The sequence below is a fragment of the Calypte anna genome, chromosome 1 (genome assembly GCF_003957555.1).
Source record: "Calypte anna isolate BGI_N300 chromosome 1, bCalAnn1_v1.p, whole genome shotgun sequence".
NCBI classification, from domain to species: Eukaryota; Metazoa; Chordata; class Aves; order Apodiformes; family Trochilidae; genus Calypte; species Calypte anna.
Genome location: NC_044244.1, coordinates 157,895,101 through 157,914,474, shown reverse-complemented (window position 1 = coordinate 157,914,474; position 19,374 = coordinate 157,895,101). Strand labels below are relative to the sequence as shown.

Here is a 19,374-nt window from a genome sequence, read left to right as displayed (position 1 = left end):
GCACGCCCGCAGCCACCGGCACCGCTCCCCGGGGCACTGGGCCGGCACCACGACGCCGAAGACACCCGAACCGCTGACCGGGACCGGAGCCGCGCTCCCCTGCGCCGTGCACGCCGCGGCGGGGCAGGGCAGGGCAGGGCAGAGCCGGCGCGCCGCGGGGAGGAGCCCTCCGCGCTCCCCGTAGGCAGGACAGCCCGCAGGGCCGGCCCCCTTCTTCGGGCTGGGTGGGGTGTAGGGGGGGTCGGGGGTGGAGTAGGGTGAAATAGGGGCGGGTGTGTGTCACCGGGTAGATACCCGTGGCCAGGTACAGGCGGAGGCATTGACGACACGGGAGTGGGTGCGCTCTCGGGCTGGGGCTCCTGGGGAGTGAGCACACGCGTAGCCGCCGCCCGCACGCCCGCCCGGAGCCGCCCGCGGGACAGTTACCCTGGGTCGGGGCGGGCAGCCCCTCCGCGCCGCACCCGCCGCCAGCCAGCCAGCCTGCCTCATGGCCACCCGGGTGCTGACCATGAGCGCCCGCCTGGGTCCAGTGCAGCAGCCCGAGGAGCCGGTGTTCGCGCAGCTCAAGCCCGTGCTGGGGGCCAGGGAGGCAGCGATCTTCCCCGGGGAGGACCTGAAGCAGCAGCCGCCGCCGCCTCAGCAGCAGCAGCAGCAGCAGCACCCGGGGGGCGGTGGCGGTGGCGGCGGCGCGACTCTGCCGGCGGAGGAGATGGTGCAGGTAGGCAGCGGCCACCCCTCTCACACCCCTCGGGCCATCGCCCTTCTCCCGCGGCGGGGCCGCCCGGGGGTTAGCGGCAAGATGAGGAGCGGGCGGGCGGGACTGGGTGGGGCCGAGCCGCGGGCGAGGGCAGCGGACCCCGAGGTTCGGGGCTGAGGTTGGCAGCGGTCTGAGGGGGAGCGGCCCCCGCCCCACCCCGCCGCCCGGCCCGCCTGTGCTGAGGGGACGCGGAGCCGAGGGGGTCGCAGGCGCTCCCGCCTTCGCGCCGGCGGAGCGCGATGTGGCGGCCCGGGGCGCGGCTGAGGCGGCCGTGGCTGAGGCAGGTCACGGGCTCCGGCGGCGGCTGACTGGCCCGTCCCGGGTCGAAGGGGGGGAACAGAGCTGCCCTGGCGGGTGTGTTGAAAGCTACAGCTGCTGCCTTTGCACTTGCCCGGTGGCAGAATTAGAGCGGCCGCCTGTCCTCCTCGCCCACGCAGGGAGTCATGTTCGGGGTGGAGGGGGGGGAGGGAGGAAGGCGGAGTGGGGGGCACACGACACACCGTGCGAAGGGGGACGGGGGACTTCCCGGACTTTCTGCCGGTCTCGGGGGGCTGGTTGGGAGCGGATCCACTCACAAACAGCTGGAGGAGCTAAAAGCGGGAGGTGCCGACCGCAGCCGGGCTACAGCCCGCCGAGGGTGCTGGGGGGAGAGGCGGCTGCCGGCGCCCCTGTGAGGCAGCGGCCTCCCCTGCCCCGGGGCGCCCGCGGTTCCGACCCCCGATATCGGTCGTGTGACGGGGGGTCCCGGGGAGCCGGCGGTAGCGGGCAGCGGTGTGCCGGGCTCTGCGTTTGGATGGTGTCTTCCCCAAGGAATAAATAACTCCCGTCTTCAAAGCGAGCTGCCCTCGTCTCGTAAACAAGAGCTGGAAAAAGTAGCCTGGCATGTCAGGGCAGATCCAGATCAAAGGGACGGGAAGGCGGCTCTGTTTGTTTGTGGTGTTTACCGGGGGTCTTTGAAGAAAGGTCCTAAAAAAATCCAGTTTTCGGGCAGAGTTGCTGTTTGTCAGCTGCTTTCTCTTGCGGGGCGCTAAACGGGTCTGGTATGAGGGCAGTCTTGACAGGGCAGGGGGGAATGTAGCATTTGCCCATTGGAGAGTGCGTGATAAATGTTTTGCCGATGACTGTACCAGTCATGTACCGGGCTCCAGCCGCCCACGGATTCCCTCGCACCACTACGCTGGGAGAATTATTTCCCAGTAATTAAAGAGCTCTCCTAGGACCGAGGCATAGATAGGGATATGTTTATCGCGCTATTAGCCAATTATACACTGCATAGGTGTTTTTATATTTTTTTTTTTAAAGCGTGGTTCCAGAGACACTTTACACTAAAGAGCGCTCTGATGCAGTCCACCCGTCTTCTTTTTATTCGGCATTATTTACAATTTATACCTTTTTTTAAATGATGAAAAACCCTAGAAATACAGAAAGGGTGTATATGTGCAGATATATAAACATTATTTGGAATATTAGCATTCAAATAGCCAGCTGAGGATGTGGCTTTTAAATTTAGCATTTCAAAGAGAAGCGGGTGAAACAGATAGGCAGTCACCCTTGATCGAGCAGTGAATTCCAGAGCAGGAGATCTTCAGATTAGGTACAACGCCTGTCACTCCTGCGCCTCTCACTGCTTTTGTGGGGCATAAAAGATGAAAAGTTTGTCATCTGCTCTAACATCAGGGCGATCTGAATGTTTGCTCTGTGTGAACGGCTTGTGCCACGACTTTATCTTCTTGTCCTTGATCGCGTTGATTAGCACACTGATTATAAAAGGCAGGTTTTCATTAGTGTGGATGTTTATAACTTCCTCCATAGGTAGTTTGTGGTTGGCTGAACAGTGTTCCCTTTTATTTTGTAAAGCCTCATGCGACTTGCATGCCATCACCCTTCCTAGTTGGTAACAAATCATGTGTATTATGGCGTGTTTTGTTTTTGTAGACAAGATGTGAAATGGAGAAATACCTGACACCTCAGCTCCCGCCCGTTCCCGTCATCTCCGAACATAAGAAATACAGGCGAGACAGTGCCTCGGTTGTAGACCAGTTTTTCACTGACAGCGAAGGGTTGCCTTACAGCATCAACATGAACGTCTTCCTCCCCGACATCAGCCACCTGAGAACTGGCCTGTACAAATCTCAGCGACCCTGTGTAACCCACATCAAGACAGAGCCGGTCACCATCTTCAGTCACCAGAGCGAAACTACTGCCCCTGCCCCAGCCCCTGCCCCAACTCAGGCCCTCCCCGAGTTCACCAGCATCTTCAGCTCCCACCAAACTCCTGATGTGAACAACATTTTCATCAAGCAGGAGCTTCCTACTCCAGATGTCCATCTTTCTGTCACACCCCAGCAAGGCCAGTTATATCAGCTCTTGAGCTCACCGGATTTAGATATGCCCAACACTACTACTCAGGCAGCCGTGATGGACTCCCTTAACAATGTCTCCTCCATGCCCTCAGTCATGGCAGGCCTTAACACTCTGTCCTCGGCTGTTCCACAGACTGCGATGAAACAGTTCCAGGGCATCCCCCCATGCACCTACACCATGCCAAACCAGTTTCTGCAGCAGCAGCAGGCCACTTACTTCCCTCCTTCGCCCCCAAGCTCAGAGCCTGGAAGTCCAGACAGACAAGCAGAGATGCTACAGAATTTAACCCCTCCTCCATCATACGCTGCAACTATAGCTTCCAAGCTAGCGATTCACAATCCCAGTCTACCAGCAACTCTGCCCATAACCCCCCAGAACATCCAACCAGTCAGATACAACAGGAGAAGTAACCCAGATTTGGAGAAAAGACGTATCCACTACTGTGACTATCCCGGTAAGCAATCCATGCCAGAAAATCCCAGCTCTTATATAATAAAAAAACTGTGAACAATTGTAGATGTGGTATAAATGATTTTATTTAGCTGTAGTCTGCACCTAGGATGAACCAAATAATTTCTTCTTAAAGGAGAAGTTCTCTTCTTACTGTCTCATTTTGTGTGGCGCACTTACACGTTCTTTAAATAACTTACACCCTTTTATCCACATTGCCCTAAAAATGTCTGAGATCATTCTACCATGTCACTAAATTTGTACCCTGTAGGAAAAAGAATTAAAAATTATTGCTTTCTCTAATGTAAGTCACTGTGATTGTGCAGCCCCTGCTCCACTTTTCCAGTACTCATGATGGAGCAGAGGCTTGCTTTGTCCAAGGCAGTACAGCTCAGTTTGAATGTGCTGGTGCTGAAAGAATCATTTCAGCTCCTGGTAGCAAAGGCCATGGCCATATCTTCCCTGTTACAAACTGGGAATTCAGCTACTTGCATAAATCTATTAAAGCTACCTCTAAAAACTCTGCACAGATGCATTCCCTTTCAGCCTTTCCTATGCTGAAGGGGAAGAGGAGCAGGACTACCAACCGTGCTTCCATGATACAAGGCGCTCATACCCACCTGAGCACAGGGAGAAGCTGCTGCTTGTGGTCGATCTCCCTCTTTCACAACATAACTCTCAGCAGTGTATCACTCCTAGGGTGTGCAGTGTGATAAATGCTCAATGGAAAAGTGATATTAAGCAAATTCTCTAGGAATTTTTAAAAAGCCAAGTCCCCCTCTGAGTTGCCAATTTATGGAGAAGGTGTTACCAGACGTAGATTGTGCCAGCTGTACTGTTGGTCTGTACTGCATTACAGAGTAGTAGGTCTACCAGAAACACACGCATCTTTTCTCTTTTCTATGGAAAGCACCATATCCCTAGAAGCTTTCTGAATCAAATGATGGTGTCAGAAGGTAGTAAATGTAAATGTTCCCAGGTAGGACCGTAGCACTGAGCGAGGAAGTTTAAATGTGACACGGAGCATTCCTGTTCATCACCTGAAATGCCTCTCTGCCATTCTGTTTTGTTTTAGGCTGCACAAAAGTTTATACAAAGTCTTCTCACTTAAAAGCGCACCTGAGAACTCACACGGGTATGTACTCACTGGCTCTTGTTCGTTCATGGCTTACACGTTTTCTCAGAAAGCAGGCGTGCTTGATCTGCCATCTTGTCCCTCTTTTCTGGACAGCGATGTGGGTTCAGGCGGGAAGTTCAGCTAAGAAAAATTGAAGATTTGAGAAGAAAAATTGCTTTTATTCTTAATCTGGCTGTGTTAAATCTCTTACAATACAGAACTCAAAATAGTTCAGAATGAAACAAACGGAAATTTCCTTTTTCAATGTAGAATTCTATAAAATTTTTTTTTTTAAAAAAGGGACTTTTTCCCCATTGAATAATGAATTAGGCATAGTAAATGTGTTACAGTTTTCAAACTTACTGATTTGGGCTTTCTCTTTGATCTGTTAGAATTATTTAATGTTAGAATTTCTTCAGAAACGCCACAAAAGCTCCCCAGCTACTTACATTTACTTCATCCTTAGCATTAAGCATGCATTTTAAATTTTTTTTTTTTAAGGCAGGTGGTTCTATATATTTTTTTAATGTTATTTTTTTAAAAGAAAAGACACAATTCCCATCTTTTCATGGGTGGAAGACATTAAAATGGAGGAAGTGAAAAGCGTTAGCGTGTCACGTTCCTTTTGCCTCGATCCAATTCTGCCTGCAGCTGCAGAGGCAGCCCCTGCGCCGGGGCCTGCGTGGAGTGGGAGCTGTGGGTTTAGAGGACAGGAGCTGGGAGGTGGAACTGCCCTGGGTGCTCTTCCGAAGCATTCACCTGCTGAGGCAGGGGGAAAGCAGAGAGAGGGAGATGGGGAGAAAAGCCCAGCACACCAGCAGCACGCCTGAAACTATTTACGGCAGCTGGGATCTTGGTACGGAGCTGCTCGTGCTAAATCGGTGAAAAGCACATGACTGATTTTGTAAAGAAATCAAATGAGAGGGTTGTGACTCCTGTTCTTAAACCGAGTGTGAATCCCAGCTCTTTCATGCGTGGACCTCAATTCAGAGCAAAACATGAGTCAGAGTTCAAGCAATTCGCTCAGTGAAGCAGGCTGCCAGCGCTGCGGCTGTGCCACTCGAGTAATGGGTTTTCACCTAAGTTTAAAACAAAAGCCAAAACAAAACTTAGCGAGAGCTATGATATAACAAAACGTTTCACTGTCTCTATGGAAACAGGGCCGTCTATTCAGCAGCTATTTTGAATGGATCGTTGCATTATTGTGAAGAAATTGAGTATCTCCAGGCTAAATGTTACTATGGAAATTTTGTTTTGATAAATGAGTTATCTGTGTTGCAGTCGCAGTGAAAAATTTAAAGCCACTGTACCAAGGTTATTGCTTTACATTAGTAATAGAATTAACAAGAGCACTGCTAAAAGTGTTTTTTAAACGTAATCACTCATTACCAGTAAGCTTAGTAAAAAAGAAATATTTTCATGAGACTATAAACAAAAATAATGTTAGAGAGTATAATCCTGTTGCTCTTTTAATAAATAATCTGGAAGTTTAAGAGTGTGCAGTTTCCACTTAGCGCACTTTAGCCAGCAAGTAAATACCAGTTTTAAATATCTCACTGGCTATTATACAATAACTAGGAAGAGAGATAAAATCAAAGCTTAATTTAAAAATGAACATTACATAGTCATAATTTCAAACGTACAGTTTTCATTTTTATCATTTTTTTTCTACCTTGAGAATTAGTGACTTCAGTGTTTATAAAGTTAGTGTTTGTGCGTACAGAAACAGGTACCACATCACCAGTATATATTGCTTAGGGTCACTAATGTTTATTGTTGCCTTCACTTTTTTTACTTAATAGATATCTGACCTTAGACATGTGGATAAATGTGCAAAGGTCAGGGGAGCTGATGTATTCATGGAAACAGGAATGTTGTTTTAGATAAAAATCTAGTGAACTTAAGCAGGTCTGTAATACAAAGGGTCTTCTGGGGAGGTGAATGAAGGGATAAACCGTCTAAAGCGTGCATTACATGCAAGAATGTGAGTCCCTATCCTGTTACCTACATTATTTCAGAATTTGGATTAGTTTAACTCCCTTGAATATTCACTTGAAGATTTCCAGCACCGATCCTGGTCTCTGCTTTAACACACAGTTGAAATGTGTATTACTCAGTATCGTAAATCCATTTACTAAATGTTAAAGTAAATGGATGCAAACTCAGGGAAACCTGTGAAGTTGCCCAGCTCCTCCAGGAGTGCAGGGAAATCTTGCTGTTGATCTCCAAAGAGAAGAGCTCAGTGCTGAGAGCTAGATTGGGGTGTGTGCCTCTGTGCACCCCATCCCCCAGAACTATGAATTAATAGAGCACTATTGAGCTTTGATTTTTTTTTATTTTTTTCTATTTATAAAAAAGTACTCTTGTAAAGCTTTTACCTTCAAAGTCAAAGCAATTGTCACGTAATCCATTTTAATAAAGTGTGTGATATTCTTTCAAATCCCTTCAGGGATAGCAAACCTGTTTATCTGGCTAAACCCGTTCTTTAGTAATCATGGACCACTGAAGTTGTTTTCTCCTTATTCTTAGTTTCTTAACAATACCTTTTAAAATTGGCTGCAGTCTCTCTCTCATCCCAAACAGTCCCCGCCCTTCTCAGCAATCTGTCATCTTAAAATAAAAGAGCCTGCAGCAAAGTTTGTCTGCCATTAAAAGTCAAGGCAGACCTTATGGTTTTCCTTTTGTACTGGAAAATCTCAGCCCTTTCACAGTATTTATTTAGCAGCCTTTCTCTTCTGAAGAGCTTTTACTGGGTTTAATAGGCTTTTTTTGAGAAAAAAACCTAGGTGAAATGTTGGTTTTTGATAAATGGAATGTAGGCTGTCGTCTTTTTTTCAGTTCAGATATGAGCACAGTGTCAGACTTTACAAATTACTTTTCAATAAAACTATAGGAAATGGGCAAGAGGGAAATCTCTTACATTTTTCTTTGGTGTTCCCAAAGTGTTTACTTTACACCAAGTCAGTTGGGATATGCTGGTATAATTATTCTGATTTAATGTAGTTACACTGGGCTTTTGCTGTTGATTAGGAATCCAGTATTCACGTGGAGAGATAAAGCAAGGTTGGTGCATTCGTGGCAGTCACTGAAGCAAGCACCCATTTTTCTTTCTCTAGGTAACGCTTCAGCGTTTATAAATTACAAATTAATTTTTTTTTTTTTTTTTTTTTTTTTTGTAAACTGATAGCTCAAAACTTGAACATGAACAAAGATAAGAATGCTGCAAAGATACAGGATGATTTCTATTTGTCTCCAGCAGTTCTGGAGCATATGTCTGGTACCTCTTAGTGCCTTAAAGCACATCAGTATCATACCAGCACATGGTATCTTAACTTGATACTCAGTATTCCTGAAACAGGTAACATGGTATTCAGTATGCTAAAATATCTGTTGGAACGTTACTCAAAGCAGATTGGATTTTTTTACTTTTTGAGGCAGGGATTGACTTTTAAAATAATTTTACCTGTTAGTCATGGAACAAGTTTTGTTTCATAACTGGCATTGTGCAACTACAGTATATAATGGGGGAGAGGGTTACGCTTTATTGTGGGCTGTCCAGCAGTAAAACCACTGTACTGGTCTGGCATAACAGCTGTGTGTCCAACTTGAAAAACATGCCAGATGGCAGTGAAAAGCAGTTACTTCTGTGTTATAGATACACTTCTTTTGGTTCCTTTTCTGGAATCCAAGTATATACAAGTATCTCAAGCGAGCCTTTAGAAACAGCGGCCCTGTAACTTACCCTGTTAATTTCTTTTTATGTTAAAAATTTGCACTGTAGAAGTTGAGCCTTTGATATGTGGGCACCCGGAATACCCTACTTATACCCAACACTGCAGAAGAATAGCTGTTGGCTCCATGGTGGGTTTTTGGTTTTAATTACTTACGTGAACAGCTGCACGCTTCAGAATTGCGTATGGTTTTAAGAGGAAAATCTGTCATTGTTTTGAACACATCAAGGCTTGTGCATTGAGGACATTTTCCAGCTGCATGTTGGTTTTCTGTGTACAGAGTCTTTGTACAGGCATGTTCTCTGGTCACATGGTGGGCTTGCCATTAATAGTTTCTAGCATTAACTGCAGAACTATTTCATCTCTATCTATAGATCTAGTTTGTGTTTGGTGATGGGAAGTGGAAGCTGAGATAACTCAAGAGAGATGGCGTTTCTCAAAATACTTCTGTCCCTAGCTATTTCAAATGTTTATATAGGCATGGAACAGCTGCTGACTTGTGTGGTTCCTCAAGGTGTTAAACGTTTTATTTTATTTTAGATCTCTGCCTCGATAGATCCAGAATTAGGCTTTGATGGTGCATCAGTTAGAACTAGTGGCATGCGGTAGGCTTCAGCCGTCCATAAGGATTTGCTTTCAGAGTTAACCATAGCTGTATATGGATGCCTGCTAATGGTGATACCATATAGAATTGCTTGAGGATTTAGGATACTCATGGTTTGGAAGGAGAGATGAGTGGTAGTCGGACTCCTGCTGGAAAAAAACCCACCTTGTGAAAGCATATTAATTCACCCTGAGACTCTAGGTGAGGGATTTCACAAGTGGGGAACGAAGGCCCCAAAAGACTCCGCCTCGCTTATGGTTGCAGCGTTCTGTGTATGTAGCAAAACTCATCCTGGAAAAAATCTTTGCATCATGAAAATAGCTGTGAAGTAATATTTCTGTGCAAATTCTGCTTATTTAATATGCTAGATGAGTCAGTTGCACAGATTATACTGTTAGGAGGTGTCAGTAAATGCCATGATTGAAGGAGACAATAAGGAAAAATGGAGGCGAGTAAAACAAAACTGTTGACAAAGTGCATTAAAGTGCAGTGTTGCTAGACACTGCCAGAGAATATGTTTGTATCTTTTATTTATGAATTCTGCAAAATCCATTAGTTGCTTGTGTGAGAAATGGAAGTACATTTTCCTGTGCAAACCACAGTTTAAGGGAAAGTAATGTTTTCTTTCTTTTTTTTTTTTTCCTTTTTTTTTTTTTTTTTCCCAAACACTTTGTGAATGATCACAAACCTCGGGATTAATTGATCCAGTCTTTTATTTGTAGTCATAGCCTAACTGAAATGTGTTTGAATGTGCCTCAAAAGAGGGTGAAATCTTTGCAACGGAAACCGAAATTTTAATTAAATATTACTGGTCATTCACATTGGAGTCCTACATGCAATTTTTATGAAGCAGGAATGAAATTCCAAGGTGTCAGGTGAGGGGTACTCTTGTTAGATTTTAGATACCGAAAAGAAAAGCCTAATATTTTCTTTTTGATTAAAAGCCTAGAAAGTCCCTCTAAGCATGAAAGCTTAAAAAAACTGTTGTTTCTGTCAATTGCTCCCTGAGAGGATTAAACTTCAGTTCCAGGATATTTGATTCCTGATAAGGAAACTGTTGACCTAAGAGACTGGCTTTAAATATAGTTCATTTTGAGACAGCCCTACATAGGCTAATATAGTCCCAAGATTCACAGCAATTTCTGGTGATTAAAACTTTCCATTATTTGATTAGACATTCTGTATTGTAATTAATTTCTGAGCTTGACTGGGGCGATTGACTCCTGGTTCCAGGGTAGTGTGTTGTTTGTTGTTTGTTAGATGACCTGCACCTCCCATTGGTGAAAGATTAGAAACATTTAAGTAATGTCCTAGTTTAGTCTGAGTATCTTGGTAGCAGCATTCCTGTCCTGTCAAGCTGCATTATTTATATTCAGTGATCTCTAACAACTCTGATTAAGGACATATTAAAACCTTTGATTTTGGCAAGTGTGCAGTGGTTCGCTTTGAGTTAAAAGAGCTTTAATGTATTGCTTTCGATTTTTTAATTTTTTTTTTAATGAGTGTGTGCATACTGTAGATGGAAATCTGGAAGTCTACAGTACATGTTTAATAAATTCCATTTTAAGAGCACCTCTTATCTGACTGTACAAGAGCCAGTGTTATTGGTGTGAGAGCTAAAGAGCTGTTCTTGCACCACAGGCATAGATGAGGAAATGTGTTCTTCAGAACAGGGCTTGTAGGTACAGCCATACACCCCAGATGGCATGGATTTCTTATAAACCTACTTAAAAAAAAGAAAATTCCATTCCTCTTTGTTTGCATATCTCCTTGAAGAGAGACCACCTCTGTTAAGACAGAATGTTATGCCAGAAAGAAAATAAACCATTGCACAGGCCAGTCAAGATTCCCCAGTAATCCTTGAACTGCGTAAGACAACACTTAGCAAAACAAGAGTGCTTGAAGCACTGGTGGGAGCTCTGAGAAGATAATGCCTTCTGCACCTCTGTACTCAGAAGCTGAGTGGTGCACAACTCTCTTGACCATCTGCTTTGCTTACCAGTCAGTTATTTTCTTTTTCCTGTTTGTGCTTTTGTTAGAAAGAGATAAAATACTGCTTGACTTACCAGAGATTGGACTTAAAAAGCACAACAGCTCTGTTATTGGATTCCTTAAAATGCTGTTTTGTAGTGAAGTAGTGCTTAATGGTCAACCTCTAGCCATTACTGTATTATGCAGAGGCTTTATCACATTTAAAAATGTGCAGCATATGTTATGCATTCATATGCATGGGCTGCATATCTCAAGGACTAAATTTATTTTGTCACTCATAAAACAACTTGGGTGTACTTTCCATGCCATTAGTCTTCTGATCCATCCCCATCTTGAACAGTCAAGAATTTCAGTGCAATGAAGTGCTTTAAAACACCCAATTTTTTTTTATTTATTTTTATTTCAGCTTTCTCCTCTTTCGCTAAAATAAAACCTGTCTTAAAAAAAGGGCAAACCCAAACCAACAAGCTTCCTTTAACAAGGACTAAAACGCTTAGTGGCAGAACGTAGGTCTAATTTTACAAAAATGTTGGGATTTAAAAGCTGTCCTTTGAATGAGTGCAGACATATACCCAATACTTTCAGTTCCAGTCAACCTGGAAGAGACCAGAGTTTAAAACCATGATGCTATGAACTAGAGGAAAGCTACTTAAGGTAAAAAAAATTTCAAAGGTAAAAAAATCTAATTGGTTCTCATTTTTTTCTAAAATTTGAGGCTGTAGCATGTCACAGAACTAAGGCAACTGATGTTAAGTTGTAAAAAATATGAAAACAAATGCACCAGGAAACTTGTATACCCTTATAAGCTGTAACTAGGTGCTTTCTTTCTGGAGTATTTGAAAATCATGCTGCTTTTTTGTCCTCAAAGATACTGCAAACTCACCACTCTGACAGAAGTTTGGGATAGTAAATAAGAGAAGTTGCAGGTGTTGGCTGGTTTAATACCTGCATTTGTATTTCTGCATACCAACAGAATTACCTAATTTCAGGTTTGAAGATCTGGCCTTTGCTGTTTGTATATTTAAGGAAATCTGTCCTAGCAGTGAATTGCAGAAATAGTCACATAGTGAAGTTAAGTAATCTCGTTTTCTTGTTAATGGGGAAATTAATCAGTAATGGAGGCTTTCGGTGACTTTTTTTTCCAAACAGAATTTTAAACAGAAACATTTTCTTGAATAGAGGCTACGTGTTGAAGACAGATGGTGTCTGAAAACTGATTGTCACCACCGCACAGGTGACACTTACCTGAATGAGCGTGGCCCTGACAGTCAATGCCAGTGGTTAGAATTCATGTTAGCAAAGCAGTCAGTGTATTTTGAAACTGCTAAATGCCAATAAGATAAATTCAAGGGAAACGAGCCAATGTGGTGTGCCTGACTGGCCCAGACTGTTCTCTTATGATATCGGCAAGGATGCCAAATCTTGGGATCTGCCATGGAGTAGTTTATCAGTTGAAGTGGCAGGTTAGGCTAGCATGTTGTGTGGATATCCAGGCATGGATTTGATGCCCTCGCAACCTCATGGCATTGTAAATATTTTTTTTAAACAGTCGGACAGGTTGCAAGCAAAATAGTCTCCTTTCAGGTTGAAGTCGCTTATCACTTGCTAGGTGCTTTCTCTGAAAGAGCTTCCAAACTAAACATCAGAGCCTAAAATTTCTGTGCTGAAGCACAAGTCTGTTTCTCATGCTCTGCAAATGTATTTTTTTTTTTAAACTGCAGAATGGATGCATGCTAGCAGCTCAAGAACTTAAAAATATATTTTGTGATGTATCAGCCTAGCAAAATATTTTAAATCAGTGATACTGGAAGGAGGTTGTGCAGAAATCCAATTAAACTTATGAAATCCCTATCCTGTTGAAGTATAATTTAAAGGAAAGCAGTTCTGTTTCCCAGAAGTGCTGTGTATAATATTTCTGGCTTGGGAAGAAAGGGTTGGAGTGTGCTATTTGGCTGGAAATCGGTACCAGCTTCCTCCATGGTGTTTTAGTTGAACAGTGTTGACATTCTAACAAATCCCGTGGAAGCTGCCCTGAAGTGGAGGAGTTAGCTGTTTTCTTGCTTTTACAGTGAAATATCTGTTTGATACCGTGATCGTGTTCCAGTAACCAAGCCGGACTGCCTTCGTATTTGATGACCAGTGGCATTCTTGGTTTAACACCCTATAGAAACCCTAAATTGCTGGAGGAAAACCAAATATTTCTGAAACTTTACAGCTACTGTATTTCGCACAATCATTAAAGTAAACAAATATTGCATTACTGTGCGGCCAATGAAAACAGTGGATAAAGGGTTCAGTGTCCCTTGTTGTGTATACCTGCTTTTTAAAAAATAAATCTTCAACCCTGGATTTCTCAGTGCTTTATAAAGTCAGCATAGCAAAGAAGTAGGATCAATTCAGAAAATATGTAACGTGAGGCTCTTTTTCCTTGCTGCAGGAACTTGAATGTGTGCTAAATGACAAAAAGCATGTGTATGTGTTGAGAAAATACTACCAGCTAGTTGTTCAGCTTTTTTTAAAGGAGTGAAAGTAATCTCCACCTTCTTTTTCTTGCCCCCCCTTCCTCCGTGCCCAAAAGGAAAACATTTGAAATTGATTCAGTTCTTAAATAGAACTTTCCAACGGAAACTAACATTACAAGCATAGATACTCAGTGTTTTACCCCTAGGATTTATTCAGAATACATTGGCGCTAAAAATACATTTTCCAGTTCTCACTATTGGCCAAAGCAGGGGTTAAAAGCAGCATTCTGGCTTTAATTCCCAGAAGTACATAGAAGTAACTGTTAAAACAATCTGTGTAAGGTGCCAGCTCGTTCCCCTCAGCGCATCCCCTGCACGCTGCTCGGTTTAGCTCAGGTCTCCAGAAGTTGGGCCTGCAAGGAGGAGTGGTGCTGGTCCTCATGGCACTGCCTAGTTTTTCCCCTGAGCAATAGAGGATTTGTGGCTGTAGCAGGTGATAAAGTGAGCACGACAGTGTGGGGTAAGTTTCTGGAGAGTGTCTCTGAGAAGCTGGAGTTTGATGGGGGTCTGGCCATTGGATTGATTGATGCATTAACTTGGAAGCTGTGGTGCCCAGCAAGGTACGGGGCTGACTGCTGCCCCAACTGCTGGTTGGATCGCATGCCAGGAGCCTTTGTGTCACCTGTTGATGCTGCTCACAGGCTAGAAAAAGTTTTAATGAGGGGCAATAGTTTTGTTTGGACTCAGACAGGGTCAGGTACCACCTACGTGGGACAACTTTGAGACTGTTTTTCTGGTACTGTGTTGTGTGACACACAGGTTTCACATAATTCAGTACCTCCCCATTGCCAAGTTTGGAAATTGTGATTTTAATATCCTGGTCCCCATTCCAGTCTGGTTTGGTCTGGGTACTCCTAGGCTTTTGTTCAACAAGTGCTGTTTCCCTGACCTCTTCATCATTTCTTCAATTTCATGTATAATTCTGCAAAATTAGTAAGCAAGTGTTTGAAGTATACAGAGGCCTGACCATAAATCTCTGGGCAGAGGATCACAAGACTGGGATCTTAGCACCAAGTATAATCTGACCATTTTAAGTAAAGATTTTTAAAGATGAGGTTGAAGGTAACTTGGAGGAAGAGGCGAAAGAGAGGAGCGAAAGAAAGAAATACACAACCTTTATGTTAAAGGTGCTTCAAATGCAGGAGTAATGTTTTTGTGCAGTCTCTGTGTGTGCACATGTTTTTTAACACAAAGTGTTCACGGAAGATCTCACTGGTGCTATGCCTATGAATGAACAGTGTAGTCTTCTACTGACTGCATTAATAACCCAGTTTAAATACATAAATTGAATGTTATGTATGTATTGCAAAAGATTGCTTGCTGAAGAGGGACCATTCCTGTCATTCTGCTGTGAAGACGAGGCAATGGTCTTCAGCCTTAGCTGGCCCCTCAGGTGTTAGAAAAGCTTTATGCAATGGGTTTGGATGTCACGGCTGCATGTTAACCTAAATTCTATGTTGCATGATCCTATACAGTAAATTATTCCAGTCTTCAATCAGCATCAGGCTGAGTAAATTCAACTGTGATAAAAATTCATAATAATTTGTTTTCTGATTTTCCATGGACTAAATAATTTTGACTCTGTCAGACATGATGCCAGGCTCAAAGTTTGTTTTTCGTAAGGGATGGTATGTTTCCACTGTGATTTCAATGAATTCCAGTCACAGTTTATGCAAAAAGGTGGTTGTTTGGCTGGGTTGTTAGTTTTCCTTGTAGAGGTCTCTTCCTAGTAGACGGAAAGTTACTAGTTTGTTGATTAGAAGAAGCAGTAGGAACTCCCAGACAAAACCAGTTTCACCATTTCATCTGAATGATAAATGAGCATCTCTGAAGTAATGTTTGTGAGCTTCTCATGGTGCCTTCTGCATAACTGGTGCAGAACAGTCTGATTTCAGGATACTGGCTTCTGTTCCTCTTCTGTGTGCTCATGTGCTGCTAAAACAGGGAAGAGCAAGTGTCCTCCACAGTGCTATAGTATTGAGTGTGTGAAGGTAAACTCCTTAAACCACTGGAGGGGGAGAAGGTCTGTAAGATGTATTGGAAAGGACTGAGTGGAAAACTCAGGCTTGGTCTGTTCCTCCTACAGATGAAGTTACTGCTGAGTGCTTCGATAAACTCAAGTTTTCTTTCTCTTTTTGCCAAATAAGTCAAGTTAAAGTAAAGGATATAGATAACAATCAACTCTCCCATCTGAAAGGTGTTTTTGTCATCCAGTGTCAACCAATAGGCTATAAATAAATACGTTTGAAGCTTACTTGTGTGGTGACATTATGTCTGTAGTAGCTCCTGAGCAGGTGTATGTACATGCTTAAAGTTCTGTTTTCACACTGAAACCATCTTGGCTTTGTGGCTTCATGTTTCTCCTTTCAGCAAAGAAATCTATAAATTATAGGCATGCTTAAAATACCCCATTCACAGTTCTAAAATGGATGAATGCCAATGGGTGCTTGGGCCGGTATGTCCAAGTCTAGTTGGATAATTTTAAATTGTATTCAGAGCTACTGTAACACAGCAAGTTTTCAGAGACTATGTGCTCCCTCTTTGTCAGCATAGAATGATGGAGACAGCAAGCACTTGCACCTCTAAAATACAGCTATTAAAACACCTCACTGCAGACATTCAGTTCTGAAAATGGGTGCTTTGATCTTTTATGTGCTTTTTTCTATATATAGCCAGTCCAAACCAGGATACCACAAGTTTTTATTGCCCCTGACATTTTAGAAAATACTATCCCTCTTGTGTTTGTAACACGCTGTGCCCCTTTCTTCACACATCAGAAGCTCTTGAACAGATCTGCACACTAACAAAGAATCTTTATAGAAATCTTCCTTCCCATTTCTGCCCTCTTAAAAAAAGCTCCATGTAACTTAATTTACACATTTTTAAAAGGTGCAAGGATAAGTTATATATATAAGTTATAAGCTATAAAGGAGGCTGGACTGTCACGTGAAAGTCTTTTTTTTTCCTACTCCCTCTCATACTGAGATGAGTGTAAGGGAGTGTGTTTCAGCCTCCTGCAGTTTTCCCGCCTCTGTACCATAGCTCTCTCAAATTCGTGCGTTTGAAAGTTCCTTATGTTTTACCAAGGTATTAAATCACAGATCCAACAGCAAAATTCTCTGAAAAAAAAAAAAAAAAAAAAAAAAAAAAAAAAAAAAAGAGAGGTTTTGTTGGGCCAGGGCCTGTAGAACAGAGCTGTGTATAACAAGGAAACACCAGCTCCCGTTTTTGCTGTTTAGCCCTTCCTTGAATCGAACAGCAGCGCCATTCAGCCCGGTACCGGGTCGGTTTTCTCCCGCGGAGTGACAGCTGACACCCTGGGTTTTCCTCTGCTCTGTTTCAGGTGAGAAGCCATACAAGTGCACGTGGGAAGGCTGCGACTGGAGGTTCGCCCGCTCGGATGAGTTAACGCGCCACTACAGGAAGCACACGGGGGCAAAGCCCTTCCAGTGCGCTGTCTGCAACCGCAGCTTCTCCCGCTCCGACCACCTGGCTCTCCACATGAAGAGGCACCAGAACTAAGAGCTGGACTTGGCGCTGAGGCTGTTCCCTATCTATGCAATTTCCTATTGACTCTCGACGTGTAACTAAAATGAGTTTAATTTTTTTGGAGGATGGGTTATCCGTTTAAAAGAGGTCTCAAAAAGAAACTGGAAATGTATATTTTGTATATTTATGCGGAAAAAAGGGAAGACACTGTATCACCATACCAGAGTGTTCGGTTATTTGTTTGCTCTCATGATGTATATGGCTTTAGTCAGCAGGTTTCATCTCTTTACAAGTATTATGTCTGGACAGGTTGCAGCTTTATACATTATTTTTTTCCTCTTGCCATGTTTTGACCAAAGCACTGTCATTATTGTGACAATGTTTAGTAAACAAGTTAATGAGAGGCTGCAGATGAATGAACACAGTGGAAAAGCCATGAATTGTAATCTGTCAGGTTTTTACTGGACATATTTAGTACTTGTGGGTGGGTTTTTTTTATTGCTAAGTCATTCTGTGGAGATAAGAGTACATATAAAAATTCATTAACAGCCATAGAACAAAACATTTTGTTCTGTATGTTGCATGTTTTCTCTGACAAAGATTTTGTAAATATGCAAATCAGCTTTTTATGTTTAATACAAAAAAAATTTCTAAGAATCATCTGAAAAAAACCCAGTTTTTTTACATTTAATAACACGGCACATTTACAAAAAAGTTATTGAAATACCTCTCAAAAGAGTACCAACTTAGCTTTGTTTTTCTTAAGAGAAATGAGCTAAGCATTCAGATGTTTTGTACCTGTTAACTCAAATGGCGTGCACTGAATATTCAAAGCAGGATTTTGTTTTCAAATTGCTTAAAAGGGCAAAACAAGTAGAATGAGCTGTAAAGTCAATGTTGGAAGCTTAAATAACGGGGATAGTTGCAGTGAACACAGAATGTTAAACCTCTTACTATAAGCTAAACTTAGTATCACTTTAAAAAGAAGGATTTAGGATGCAATTTTCATATACAGACATGTTAAGCTGGTTCAGCACCAGTATGATCTAGTTTTATGTGGATATTGCATGTAATTTACTAGAAGGTAAAGGATACAGTAATTTTGTTTAAAATTACAGTGCAGTTTAGTTAATCCACTGTTCAGATTGACACACGCAGAGGAAAATTTACTGCTGACAGAAGTAGATGAAACTCCACTGAAGTGATGCCCTTTTATGCTAACAGTGACTCTGATCCACCAATTTCAGCCTTGAAATAGTAGATGAAGGGCCAAAGATGAGGTTAGACCGTGTAGGATTTGGCCAGACAACAGGAGAAAACCAAACAAACCAAGTAACTGTCTGGACTTCACAAGCCGTAATGTTAAGCTCTCAACCAAAGGCTAGAGTAGACAATCAAAATACCAAAAAAGGGTCTTGCAGGAAAACCTAGCTTTGTTAAAACTGTTGTTTGTCTTTTATTTATTTGTGGTATATGATAGACTCTTTTTTTTTCTTTTCTTTTTTTTTTTTTAAAGACAATTTTACATATACTTGATAAATTATAGTTTTGTTTGGTTTAGTTAGAAATGTCGCTCTTAATGTAAATAGTTGACAAACGATGTAAATAATTTTGTAAGGCTTCAAATGTTTATACGTGGAAACACATGCATAAATTGGTTGCTGTTTTGCTTCTTTTGCCTCCTCCCTACCTTATTTTTGTATTGTGGTATTTCCTATGCAAATGATGGAGCAAACAGCTGTATAGTTGTAGAATGTTTTGAGAGAGAATGAAATGGTTTATATATAAAGACTTTTTTTTTTTTTTGCAAAATAAAACAAAGTGCCTAATGTGTGTGTCTGTCTGTGTCTGTGTGTGTGCGTGCTCTCTGTAGCTCTTACAGTGACAGTTCTGTGGTTTTGAGTTGTAGGCTGGAAATCAGCAATATAAACTAAGAATGTCTGTTCTTCATAGCAGGGATTGTCTCTTTGGAAAGTACCTGGCACTTCTGCATCCTGCCCTGGTGAAAATAATAACTATGAAGGGATAAGTACTTGGTGATTTTCTGCCATCAGAACTTTAAAGGCAGTGTGCAGTAGCTTGAAAATACTTGCAGAAGTCCTTCCACAGTAGCTTGATTGTAAATAAAAGTTTCTCATTGGGTGCATAGTAGTATATGGATTCTCTCCAACTTTAAAAATGTGTAAAACCTAATCACACTTATCTGCAGTGCTGCCCACAAGAACTTTCTCCCCCCCAAAGGTCCTTTGATGCCCTAAAGAGGTCTCATAGCAGTGCTATGCAGTGACCCCCACGCAATGTCTCTTTTTTCCCTTGGAAAATGGAATCATGGACCAACTGAAAAACTC

At 42.6% G+C, this 19,374-nt stretch overlaps 1 protein-coding gene across 1 annotated transcript; it reads left to right on the top strand.

The window, feature by feature from the left end:
• Nucleotides 1-307: 307 nt before the first annotated feature.
• KLF5 (Kruppel like factor 5) lies at nucleotides 308-18,852 on the top strand. The gene is made up of 4 exons (XM_030469063.1): nucleotides 308-718; nucleotides 2,693-3,575; nucleotides 4,647-4,706; nucleotides 16,881-18,852. Exons 1-4 carry the CDS (start codon nucleotides 488-490, stop codon nucleotides 17,057-17,059), a joined length of 1,353 nt encoding a protein of 450 aa, XP_030324923.1. The 5' UTR covers nucleotides 308-487; the 3' UTR covers nucleotides 17,060-18,852.
• The last annotated feature ends 522 nt before the right edge of the window (nucleotides 18,853-19,374 follow it).

Bases quoted from the DNA above. Each gene is read 5' to 3' on its own strand.
- KLF5 (XM_030469063.1), top strand. From the start codon at position 488: ATGGCCACCCGGGTGCTGACCATGAGCGCCCGCCTGGGTCCAGTGCAG. The intron at 719-2,692 runs GTAGGCAGCGGC...TTGTTTTTGTAG, and splicing joins CGGCGGAGGAGATGGTGCAG to ACAAGATGTGAAATGGAGAA. The intron at 3,576-4,646 runs GTAAGCAATCCA...GTTTTGTTTTAG, and splicing joins CCACTACTGTGACTATCCCG to GCTGCACAAAAGTTTATACA.